Source organism: Aulonocara stuartgranti (assembly GCF_965226115.1).
Source record: "Aulonocara stuartgranti genome assembly, chromosome: 8".
Lineage (NCBI taxonomy): Eukaryota > Metazoa > Chordata > Actinopteri > Cichliformes > Cichlidae > Aulonocara > Aulonocara stuartgranti.
The window spans coordinates 25566447-25578542 of NC_138959.1; the positions used below are offsets into that span (position 1 = coordinate 25566447).

Here is a 12096-nt window from a genome sequence, read left to right on the forward strand (position 1 = left end):
GGAACTGCCGCTCAGTGGAGGCGGTGGTTGATAAGAGCACGCGCGCTGTCTCTCGTGCCGCAGTTGTGGATGGGTGAAGGAAGCGGTGAGGCTGTGGAGGATGGCGGAGCACTAAAAAATTAAACCGAGTTTCGCGAAAGCATCACAGAAAAGCCGCGTAGAGTTTTCTTCCTGAAGGGAATTTATCCGTTACAAGGTGAGGTGTTATTTATTTCCCTCTAGAGCGAGGTGATAAAAAAACAACTGGTAAACTGGTTGCATTTTGCCAGTGCACAGGGCCTAATTACATGGAATAATGTGTGCGCTTGCTTTGATTATGTCCTTTTTTGTAAACATCGCTTCATGTGCAAGAGGCCTCATTTTTTAACCTTACAACACTGGCATTTCGAAATTCTGTTCTATTTATTATTAAGAATAATATTTTACAAATTGGGAACAAATAATTAAATTCGGTGTGTATGGATACACTGTTGTACGGTAACGTGAGCCTGTTATTGTGCAGTGTGTTTGTTCTGATGCCAACTTGCATGCAGTGATTTGTCACTCACTCCCAATATAGAAAGTCACTACCTGCGTTTGTACAGCACCGATAATCCCGGATTTCCTCTAATCCTGCAGCTCCTCTGTCACCTACACGCTCAGCCTCCGCTGCCAGAAATAAACCCACCATCCAAACATGAGTCAGTTACAGACAAGCAACGCTTTGACATCTGCTGCCCTCATATATAGTGAAAGAGAGATTAATAAATACTACAAATCAAGATGCATTAGTGTGGTTGGTGTTGGTATCAGACATGCGCAAACTCATGATGGTGTAAATAAATGTTTAAAAATTATAGAAGGGAGTTGATTGGAAGTTATAGTTGAATAACACTGTATAACTGATTCCAACCCCCTTTCCATAAAACAGTTTCTAACAGTTCAGGGATGCGGGTGGAAGAAATTCATATGCATACTCAATAGGCAGAAAGCAGGCATACCTATGAATGTCAGAATTTACTCTCTAAAAGGTCAACTCAGTCCTGAGTTTGTGCTCCTCAGTGTTTGTTGCCTCCTTTTTTCTTTTCTTTTTCTTTTTTTTTTGTAGCTCTCCTGCTGCCTCTACATCACAGCAAGAACAGCAAATCCCCTCTGCTTGTCAGACTGACTGCTGATTCAACAGCAAACTGGTCCAAGGACCCCCCCCACCCCTCCTCCTCCTCCTCCTCCACCCCCACCATGGCTCCACAGTGTTTTTATTAAAAGCGCTCTGCTGTGCTCACGTCTCCATGGGAATAAATTCCCACTTTCAGGATGCATCGATCCACACGCATGCAGGAAATCCTGTTACTGTGCAATATTTTTTTTAATGTTGCTACATCTCTGTTTGCCACCCACTGTGTGGTCTCATGGATATATATATATCTATGCGGAGTGAGTGGGCTGAGCGAGTGGGCTCAACACCTAATGATAGCTCGGTGGGGATCTTAATGAGCTCTCTGTGGACTCTGAGTGCAGAGCTGTGATAAAAGTTCTGCAGTGAGTGCTCCTCTCTCCGCCACCTCACCTTTTTGCCACCTTCTCGCGCGTTAGCCATTTCTGCACCCTCATCGATTTGTGTGGGCGACGGAGTGCAGTCAGCTCCAGCTCTTGACAGAATGAGTGCCAGCGTGCTAAAGCTTTTTTATTATCATACCACAGGGCATCGGCCCCGCACTCCAGCTGCCAGCATGATGAAAGAGTGCCTGCAGTTCCTCATCGAGCCAGCCAAAAAGCTCAAGATCCGACTCAAGGTATACAAATCCTCCCACAGTAATTGCTGCGGGGGCTAAATGTTCTGGAAGTCATGATGTTCTTTTCCCTTTTAATTTTCTGTTTCTTTGCTCCAGGAGTCTCGCAAAAAAGTGAAGCTTGAGAAGAAGGAGCCTCTGGTGGAAAGTCAGTTGTTTATTATGGAGCTGGCCCGGGAACTCAACAGAATCTGCCAGGTAAGCTCTTCTCCTCTCTCCCTTTTTGCTCTTTATTACTTAGAGTCTTCTGCATTTATTCGCATTGCCTTTGTACCTCAGAGATCAAATATCCTGTGTCACATCTGGACCGGAGAGGACATCTGGACAGCCAGCGTGTGCCGGGAGTTCATTGTGGAATGGGCTGCTGTGCTGGAGAAAAGAGTGCAGGTACGAGATAGCAGCCATTTACAGAAATAAATTGTGTTTTTTATGGATGTTCTTAAAAGTCTCTATTCTTTATTCAGCCAAGGACAATCACATCAGACTACCAGTATGAGAAGTCTGAGAAGAAGGACTGGAAGGGACACCTTCTTTGCATGCTTGAGGGAGGCGGCGAGTACGACATGGGCCCCCATAAACGGGTCATCATGGATTGGACCCGGAATATTAAAGGCAGACCTCAGGTGACTTTCTTACGGGACATGGATGGTTATTAAAGTCTGACCCAGTTCCGTCGTTGCATCTGATAAAGATGATTAGGCTTAATCGTGCCCTTGACAATGATCTCATGATAATCGGACTGTGCTTGAGCTCTGGCCATAAATTCGAAGCAACTGTTTCTAAACCTCTTTTTTCAGCCCACTGTGTGGCCAGGTGAGCCTGTGCTCATGATGCTGGATGACCTGGAGTTCCAGTGGAAGAGGGGCCGTCTGCCCAACCTGTTCCCGGCCATGGAGCTTGTCATGCTGGCCGTGCTGAACGCCGACAGCCCCATAAAGGTCTTGATATCTGTCGCTAAGTGATCGTCATTAAATGTTTTTGTACTCTGTGGTGTAATTTATGGGATAAGAAGCATGCTAACTTAGGTGATTCGAAACATGAACGACACTTGCATGACATTCTCACATTCGATATCTGGGCTAAGTGTGTCAAGCATGCTGCATATAGGCTGCACGACAATCATGCTAATCTGTTTATCTCTTTGTTCAGCTCACCTTGTCCTGAATGTGTCCACTGTCTACCTTGACATACTCTGTATGTGTGTGCGTGTCTTTGTAGGTGGATGTGACAAAGCAGTGGCTGGTGAAGAAGCAGAAAAGTCAGAACATTGGTGAGTGGATCTCATCCAGTTTAACAATATGAAACAAAACATCCTGATCTTGCAAAGTGGTCATGAGTCAGAAACCAACATTTGTACAATACCTGTTGCTGCTTCGACCAAAAACTTGTTCTGCACATGTGAAAAAAGGGATTCTCCCCATCCTTGCCAATGAAAATAAAGTAGGGAATAAAATGACAATACATTTGGTTTAATTAATTAAATTATGAAGAATGGGGTCTTTATCTTTTTTATATGTTATTCTGGTGGTATTGTAAAAGTATACCACTACTGAGTCAAGCAGAAAGTGAACAAGTAGATAAATATGCTTGACAAATGTTAGATAAATCTGTTTTTGTTTTGTTCGTCTGAAAGAAAAAAAATATTGGGATATTTTTAGCCTCGTGCACTAGCTCAGGCTCAACCCTCTCATCCCAGTGGATGAGAGGGTTACTTCCTCCTGTCCTTGGGCCAGTAAACAGGTCCTGGTTGCCTTTTGCCCTTATTTACTCAGTGACATTTCAGAGTACCTAGTCTTCTTAGTGTGTCTGAGTGCCCCACCTGGAATCTCCGTTGTGCTACTAATGTTCACATGGGCATGGACAGTGAGACTTGGAGGAGCAAGACTGGGAGGAACCGCCTGTTCTCTGTTATGTTCTCTGGACAAATCACAGTTTGTCCATAACAAACACCGTGTTCACAAGTGCAGGTGACACTCAAACAAACCTGGTCGCAGGTCAGTGATTGATGCTTGGTTCTCCTGCGGGACTCCAGAGGCAGCTGTCATGTAGTGGCACGCCAAGCAGAGTGTGGCTCTGGCAGCAGTTCGAGCAAACTCTCAGGTGTGGGAGGAGTCCGGCGAGGCCATGGAACAAGATTTTTGGTTGGCCTTGAAGCGATTCTGCTCTGCTCACACCGCTGCAGTTGAGGAATACTTTGAGGGTCTCCTCAGTCACACTGACATGCCTTCTGTAGAAGAAGCAGAGTCTGGGTAGGACTCAGCGTTATAGCCTCAAAGCTATATCACAAAGTTTCCAGAACATTTGTGATACCGACATTTCTGACAATACAGAAAAAATACTGAATGTTTCTTTGATGCTTGCAGCTTTGCGGCATTTATAAATATTAATAACTGAAGAACAGTTTCCAATGAGCTACTGTCACTTATGACACACTACCTAATTAGAAGTGTGAGTCTGCTGAAACACGGTGCAGCAGCAGCAGCATTGTATCCAGTTTCCTCAGTTTATCCAGTTTTTGCCTGAAGCGGTGAAAGAAGTCATCGGAGGCTGACACGACACAGATATTATCAGTGTCTATATTATATATCACAGCCCAAGACCTCAGTAATTATTTTCCTAATAAATTTATGGGCTTAGTCACTTACTTCACATTTTAAAACAAGAAGTTCATCAAATAAATAAAGAATATTCTAGCTTTGCAGTAATTCTACCATTAGTCTAATGGTCAGTTTAAAGCTTAGACCAGTGTGAAGGTGTTCAGACCTGTTTATCACTAGTACACATTTATTATCATGGTGAGACATAAATCCTTGAGAGGTTCCAACAGGAAAGGGCCACCTGCCGTGTGACCCCATGTGAATAAAGGAGCAGCTGAAAGTGGCTTTTGTTAAATTACATATTAGCTCATAGGATTAGCATTTTTCCATGATGAGGCAGTCTTACTTTTCATAGGCTCAGTTGCCCGGGTTACAACCAGCTAAAACTGATGACCTTTTTATCTTTCTCTATGTAATTAAAATAATGCGAAAATAACATTTGATGATCATAGTTTGACTAACCCTGACTTCAGAGCTAAGGCCAAAATAAAACGTAGCCGACTAGGCTGAAGTGAGGCGCAGCTATAAAGCCTCACAGACGACTGAGTGGGTGACATACAAAATGTTGGTGTCAGCACAAAAACCACTTGGCAAAATCAGGATGTGAAACGAGTCACTCGGTGATGTGGCTGTTGTGTGTGGTAACAGAATACACTCCACTGAATATTTAATTAGAATTAATCTATAAAAATGTGATTGGAAGCATGTTAGGAAACAAGCTGGTAGGAGGGTTTGAGTTGTGAGTGGAACACTTGTCTGTCTTTAATCAGTCTTTGTTTGTTCTTTCAGACGCTGTGCGCTACATTCCCCACGGCGGTAAGTCCAGAAGCTCACTGTAATGAATAAATGAATGACCCCTTTAATGTCTCTGTATAGGATTATATGATCTGAAATCTATAGTATGTAACGATAAACTTTAAACTCGATTATTAGCAAATGCAGTCTTTTTTTAATGGTTCGCCACTGGATTATGCACTTTTACTATATGTCAGTACAGTCTGACTGTTGGCTGGTGACTGTGGAGGCCTTTGAGTACAGTGAAGCTATGCTCAAGACACAGATTTGAGATGATTTGAGCGTTTTGACATGGAGGCAGTCGTCTGAAGATGGGTATAGGGTAGTCATAGAGGAAGCCACCCATCCTCAGGTTGACAGGCTGCTTAGTTGGCACAAAGTGGCCCAAAGCGTGACAAGAAAACATTACACCACCAGTAACAACCTGAACTGTTGATACAAGGCAGGATTGATCCATCCTTTATGTTGCTTAACTCAAATTTGGAGACTTATCAAACCAGGCAACATTTTCCCTTTCTTCTATTTTACAATTTTGAGCAGTCTGTGTGAACTGTAGCCTCAGCTCTTTCTGAAATCCTCAGACACATAAGATTAACTGAAAAAATGTTTATGCCAAATGTCATAAACTAGATCCAAAACTCTAGCTTATGTTCAGCAGGATTTTTTTCCTACAACCACCTTGGAGCACCTGTATCATAGAATATATATTAGTTTAAAAACTGCACCATTTTAATGTAAATATGGCACAGAATAACAGAAACAAATAATGAGAATAATAATGGTAAACCTAACAAAGTGCTGTGACAAGAAAGAGTTTTCCTTTTACCTCCATGTTGATATTGGGCTCATTTTGTAGCTGTTATTCTTCTTTTTGTCAAAAGAAATTGCACATATAGTCATATTTGAACACTCATGCATACATTGGACTTTTCATGCTCTGTATAATAGTTGGGACCGATCACACTGAACAACTTTAAGCCGTGGACTAGTTTTCAAAATGTTTCCAGTGGGCACACAGAAGGCTGTGGATCACAGCGGCTGTGAGGGGAGTGGGCGTAAAATTCATTTGGTTGCATTTTTTTTGTACAAAGCATTAATGTGTTTTTCAGCTCTTGAAATTACATGTAGTTATATTTATACTTATAAAGTAATACTTCACAAGTACTTCAGCCCCCTTTGTACTTCAGGGCTTTGAGTACAGTGGGGTGGATGTAAGTTGCTTGTGTGTTATCGTGTGAAGGTAAATTTTGCATGCCTTCTTTAAACTACTGTACAAAACAATGAGCTAACGGAGTTTCTCTTCTTTTTCTTTGCAGTGTGGAACTGGATTTGTGATGCAGCAGGTATGAAAATCTCTTTTCTGTTTTTCACCTTACTGTGACATCATTTTGCAGTTTGTAATCCCGCCCTTTTATTCCACAGAGGACGTCACCCTGGACTCCGAATCGGCCCACTCAGGCCTGCTCATCTCAGATGATGAAAAACGAATGCGGTGCGGCCTGGAGCGCCGCGACATCCCACGATGCCCCCGACGCTTCGATGGCTGGTGGTGTGCTGTGGGCCAGGAGGGCTACGCCTCTGGACGCCACTACTGGGAGGTGGAGGTGGGCGAGCGGGACTGGCGGCTGGGAGTGGCCAAAGCCTCGGCCGTGAGGCAGGGCTTCCGCTCGCTGAACACAGATACGGGATACCTGACCCTCCGTCTGGAGAGAGGCACAGATTTGAAAGCCCTGACGGTGCCCGCTACGCCTTTACCTCAAAGCCTGGTGCCCAGGAAAGTCGGCATTTATCTGGACTATGAGCAGGGCCAGCTGTCCTTCTACGACGTGGAGAAGCGCTCCCACCTGTACACCTATACCGAGAAGTTCACAGAGGAACTGTACCCTGTTTTTGGGACTGTGGAGGTGGTCAAAGACCTGGTGATCAGGCCTGCTGATGCGAAACAGCGGTGCCTGTGCCCGGGGCCCTGCCTCTGGAACTGAAACGGATCAGTCCTAATCCTCGGCAGCTCACAGAGCTCACGCTTTTATTCTACTGATTTAGAATCGCGTGGCTGTTTCTGGACTAAAAGTCTTTCTGTGAGGTGCCTCGTCAAATCCCAAACAGGAACTGCTCTTCTTTCGACATGTCCATCTGCTAAACACTTTCCTGTTACTCTGCCTTCATAGAAACATACAGTATCTGATTCTTTATATTTTAAAAATGAGCATTTAAAGAATGAATAACGTTTTTCCCCATGGGTTTAAACTCCTCTCAAACTTCATTGGATAAAGTTGGGGATCAGTTTAAACCTGTAATGTTACATCCATTCATTTTTTTTTTAACTTTTTTTTAAATTGTTGATGACAAATAAACATTAAAAAGTTACAGCATGAGCGCACTGTGAATGATGATACTTTTAGCTTCAGTGCAGTGAAACAGTGCCGCTGACGAGGCAGATATTTGCAGAGCGGGCTGCCGCATGCCTCTAGTTGAATTATAGATTGTTTGATTCTTTGTCTCAAGCTTCCTGCAAACATTTTTCAGGCATGAGCTTGTTTTTGCAGCTGTGTTTTTGTTTATTTGTGCTATATAAGACATGGCAATGCTTTCCTCTCTCTAGCTCAATAAATCTTACTATTAATTCCAGAAATCTCTGAAAGTCTGTTGTCTCTTCTTTGCTCGTGCGAACAGCAGTGGATCTGATCTGCTTCAGACTTGGTGGGTGTGCTGCTATGAATGCAAGCAAGTCTAGTGCTGATTTTGACCTAATTTGGATGAAGGGTTCTCAAATTTTGACTATAAGTTCTTCCCTGTTACCCACTGTTTCCTCTAGAGCAGGGATGGGGGTACTCAAGGCGTTCAAGGGCCAGTGTCCTGCAGATTTTAGACACGTCACCTCGTCTTGAAGTTCTCCAGAGGCCTGGTAATGAATTAAGCATTTGATTCAGGTTGACCCAGGGTGAGATCTAAACCTGCAGGAGTTGCATTTGTATTATTTTTGGTTCACTTATTTTTGCACAAGTTTGCACAAACCATCAGCCAGCACAAAATCCTTTCAAATCTTTATTATGTGCAATAAAATAGTTGAAAAATAAAATAATAAAAGTTCAACTGTTAAAAAGTAAGAGATACATAATTGATCGAAAGAACAGGAAAACTACTGAAAATGTTTTTTGGTGAGACGTTTATCCACTTATCCATTTTCCTACCAAGGAGCTTCCCTCAAAAATGTTTCACAAAAGCATTTTCAAAGAAAATATAAAGCCAAACATAGTAGCACTTGCAGTAGAAGCAAATACAATCTTTCTGTCTTTACACACATTTGTACGGGGGCCTGAAGATGCAAAATACAAAATAAAGCAAAAAACAACAGGCAACAGGCAGTATGGATAGTTAAAAATCCTTATCACTCTTAAATGCAACAAATACTATTTTACTGTTTATAGGGAGCACCTTGCTTTCTTACAAATGCAGATTTCCTCATGCCTCTATGCTCAGGCCTAATTCTTGATTTCAGGGTTTGAATGGTAAATATCCTTTGTGAAAATATTCCCTAATAACTGCAATATCTTCCGCTGTTTCAAGGGCTAGGACTCCTTCCATTTAAAAAATGGTGTCCCAAAATTTTTAGGCAAAGTGAAATGGTTTTATTTTCTTGTTATTTTTTTGTGTGTGCATCTGTTTTGTAACTCAGGACAACCGTACACATATCTTACTGTCAAAAACTTCTTAAAATGCTAAACACACGGGGAGAAGAAAAACTTTAAGCATGAAAAATACCAACTTAATTCAAATGTATGAGATACAAAAACATGTTACATCCTGTATATTTTTGATCATGTGCCTGCAGTAGAGAATCAGGCTTTTTCCTCGTTAGCAGGAAATGTGCAACACAAAGTGAGTTCATAGACCTAGCTTGATATTTGATACGTATGGATATGTTAAAACAAACTGAACTTATAGAAGAAAATGACGGCAGATTGTAACATACACGAGTTCTTATGTGGAATGTAATTTTGGTTGCAAAGTGAAAGCTACACCCCCTCGCACATATACAAAAACACTCTCAGCACTGTGAAGTCGACTCTTTTTAAAAGAGATTCTCAAATATGATTTCTCATTATGTCGAACACTTGGATGCCAGTTTGTCAAACGCGCCCTTTAAGATTCATAAAACATCTTCTTTGTGACAGTCGTTGCTCCCATGACGCCCCTCTGAACCACCTCCTTGGTGATCTGACGAGTCACCATGCCGCTAGTCTCTGTGTGCTGCGTAGTCATCATCATCCCATCTGTTGGACAGACAGTGGTACATAACAGTCAGTGAACACATCCTATTTTAAAAAGAAGAGAAATGAAGCTTAGTTTATTATTTTTGTACCTGAGAAGAAGGGGTCGTCGAGCACGGTGTGGGAGATGTTAGTTCGTGTGCTGACTTCCGTTGGCATGTGGAAAACCTCCCGCCGTGTCATCGACTGGCTGCTGTGCTGGGACAAAGCACCTACAGGCAAGGAAGGACAAAAACAGATGGATGAGAAGTCTGTTATCTCCAAGAAGGAGTGACAGAAATGCGTTGAGCAATACATTATCATATAAGCTTAAGCTAATTTGCAATGCTTCATCCTACATGAGCTTTTAAAGGTATTTTAACCAAACCTTCACCACCAGGGGGCAGCATTCTACAAGTGGTGTTGAAATGTAGCTGAAATGTGCGCTGTTGTTTAATTTCTGAAATATTAGGAGGTGTTATGCTTTGGCTGGCTGCCTTTATGAACAAAAATGTTATCTTAATGGCTTGCCTGGTTAAATAAAGGTTATAATAATTAACAGCACCATCTTGTGGTATAAAGTGATATTACACAAAAGCAAAGCCCAACTCTAGGATCAACCTAGCTGATATCTCCTCAACATAAGACATATAACTTTTTTTGAAATACAGGTATTTACACTGTGTAAAAATTCATAAAACCCAGGAGCACACGCAAACCTCAAACCCCAGAAAATGTAGACAAAAAAATGTAAATGGCGCCCAAACAGTAGTACAAAGAAGAGCATGTCTCACGCCTCTTTAAAAACTGTTTCAGCTTATATTTTAAAATAACCCAAATCAGGATCTACTTTTAGTTCCTCAAATAAGGACATCCACATGTTGATCGCCAAACAGGAAATGCTGATCAAATCTGACAGTTACCGCTGCTCTGCTCTGAAGAGACCGTCAGTGACTTTGAACAGCTACCAAAATAACGCTGCAACTTCAAGGTGAGCGACTAAAGCCAAAAAGAATGAACACCTCAGAAAGTTATCTAGGCAATCTGACTCTACAATGTCCTCTAGCTAACCATCGAGCACAACAAGATGTGCAACTAGCCAACTGCTTCCTGTGTGGACGCCCTGTAACTCATTCCCCCATAAAGACGACATTTGGTGACCTCAACGGTACCTTTAATGATGGGAGTTTTTTTTGTAAAGCCTTCCAGTGGGCTGGATCGCGTTCCTCTTTTGGGTGTCATGTAAGGTTCCCTATCTGTAAGCGGAACCCTGAGGTCAACAAGCACCTGTCAATCTTCAGATTTAACTCAATAACTTCTATTGTGCAAAGCAGCACAACAAAAGCTTGCTTTCTTAATGTTGAATCTAAGTTTTTAACATTTAAAAATGCATATTAACTCATGGAAATGATAATTTCTGTCAATTTATGCTAAAAGTAAGAATCGCTGGACAAATTTCTATTAATTCTTGATGGATTACAGAGACCTCTGCACCTTTGCTGCGCCACAGTCATGCCAATATTTCTCCTTGACTGAGAGGATCATAAATTACCCCAGAGGTTCCCAGAAGATGGATCTTTTTTGGTACCAGCTTTAAAATTCATCGAGCATATTCCTGTTACATAACTCCAAAATGTTTGCTCTTGCATAGCCTCAGTCTAAAATGTCAACTCTGGACAGAAGCTGCCCTGCACTCCAATACAGACAAAGAGACTGACATTTACGCTCATCCCTCCGAGGGGATCAGCTTTTTGTCTATTTCAGCTTCTAGCAACAACCGCTGGGAGTTTTTTTGTTGTATTTTTAAAATTAATATCAGACGCCAATCTGTCAGTACGGGCTTTATCTTACTTCCATCCTGAGATTCAATGGTGATGATGCCCTCCCTCTCCGGACCGAAGCCCTGTGTGGTTCGAGCCTGGACCTTAAACTTGTAGGGCATGTTCTCAGTCAGGTTGGGAACGGTCAGACTGGTTTCAGCGCCATCGCTGTTCACCTGGAAGGAACGCATATCACCTGCAGGAAACAGGAAACAGAGGTCAAACCAAATTCGCACAATTTAAAATGTAACAGCTTTACTGCAAGTGACCTTTGTGCAGAAAGCCTCACCTCCGCCATGCAGCTGTTCGCAGGTGACTACATATCCCAGGATCTCTCCGTTGGGCTTGCGTGGTTTCTCCCAGCTGAGCTGCAGCGAATCAGGACTCAGAGCTGTGAACACCAGAGGTCCTGGAGCGCTGGGAGTGCTAAGAGTGAAAGGCGAACCTGGAGGAAGAAGTGACAAGCGACAGCATGAGGAAGGAGAAATATTAGATCGAGTGCCTTTGTTAAGATAAGCAGACGTTGTTTTTGTGGACTGATAAGTGAATGAGCACCTGGCACAGGGCTGAGGGGGCTCTTGGGGTCGACAGCAGACTCGATGGTGATGACGCCCTCTCTTTCCGGACCCCAGCCCTCCTGGCTCTGAGCCTTCACCTTAAACAGGTAGGAGTGATTTGGCAGCAGGTCCTGGATGATCACCGAGTTCTCTGCCGGGTTTGTCACGTTGATACGCTTCATCTCACCTACAGGGAGCAGAGCGTGGTCAGCATCACCATCGGAGAAGATGTCAACTGCCTCCATAAACAGGAAGTGAATACACGCACATCCTGTTCTCGCTCTTCCACATTAACGTTGTGCTCCTTG

The 12096-nt window shown here is 42.8% G+C and overlaps 2 protein-coding genes across 5 annotated transcripts in view; one reads left to right on the forward strand and one right to left on the reverse strand.

Moving 5' to 3' along the window:
- Window positions 1-58: 58 nt before the first annotated feature.
- Window positions 59-7793, forward strand: LOC309712873 (butyrophilin subfamily 1 member A1). Of its 2 annotated transcripts, XM_082544039.1 has the most exons (10): window positions 59-196; window positions 1681-1772; window positions 1869-1967; window positions 2049-2156; window positions 2234-2392; window positions 2567-2707; window positions 2988-3039; window positions 5156-5182; window positions 6478-6504; window positions 6584-7793. In XM_082544039.1, the coding sequence occupies exons 2-10, from the start codon at window positions 1710-1712 to the stop codon at window positions 7141-7143; spliced, it is 1236 nt and encodes a 411-aa protein (XP_082400165.1). In that variant the 5' UTR covers window positions 59-196; window positions 1681-1709; the 3' UTR covers window positions 7144-7793. The 2 variants fall into 2 exon arrangements, with proteins under 2 accessions (XP_082400165.1, XP_082400164.1); XM_082544038.1 differs by lacking the exon at window positions 59-196 and having other exon boundaries at window positions 1421-1772.
- A 400-nt stretch (window positions 7794-8193) lies between these two features.
- itgb4 (integrin, beta 4) overlaps window positions 8194-12096 on the reverse strand; it is a 28257-nt gene continuing 24354 nt past the window's right edge. For all 3 annotated transcript variants that reach the window (XM_082544032.1, XM_082544031.1, XM_082544033.1), the window contains 5 exons: window positions 11787-11975; window positions 11521-11676; window positions 11263-11427; window positions 9525-9644; window positions 8194-9435 (listed from right to left, as the gene is read on the reverse strand). In XM_082544032.1, the coding sequence (XP_082400158.1) occupies window positions 9305-9435; window positions 9525-9644; window positions 11263-11427; window positions 11521-11676; window positions 11787-11975 (761 nt within the window). In that variant the 3' untranslated portion in view covers window positions 8194-9304. The remainder of the gene's footprint in view (window positions 9436-9524; window positions 9645-11262; window positions 11428-11520; window positions 11677-11786; window positions 11976-12096) is intronic.

What these genes read in the sequence shown, in the direction of transcription:
- LOC309712873 (XM_082544038.1), top strand. Translation starts at nt 1,638, where the DNA reads ATGAGTGCCAGCGTGCTAAAGCTTTTTTATTATCATACCACAGGGCAT. An exon ending in AACTCAACAGAATCTGCCAG is followed by an intron (nt 1,968 to 2,048) that starts GTAAGCTCTTCT and finishes TTTGTACCTCAG; the next exon opens with AGATCAAATATCCTGTGTCA. An exon ending in ATATTAAAGGCAGACCTCAG is followed by an intron (nt 2,393 to 2,566) that starts GTGACTTTCTTA and finishes CTCTTTTTTCAG; the next exon opens with CCCACTGTGTGGCCAGGTGA.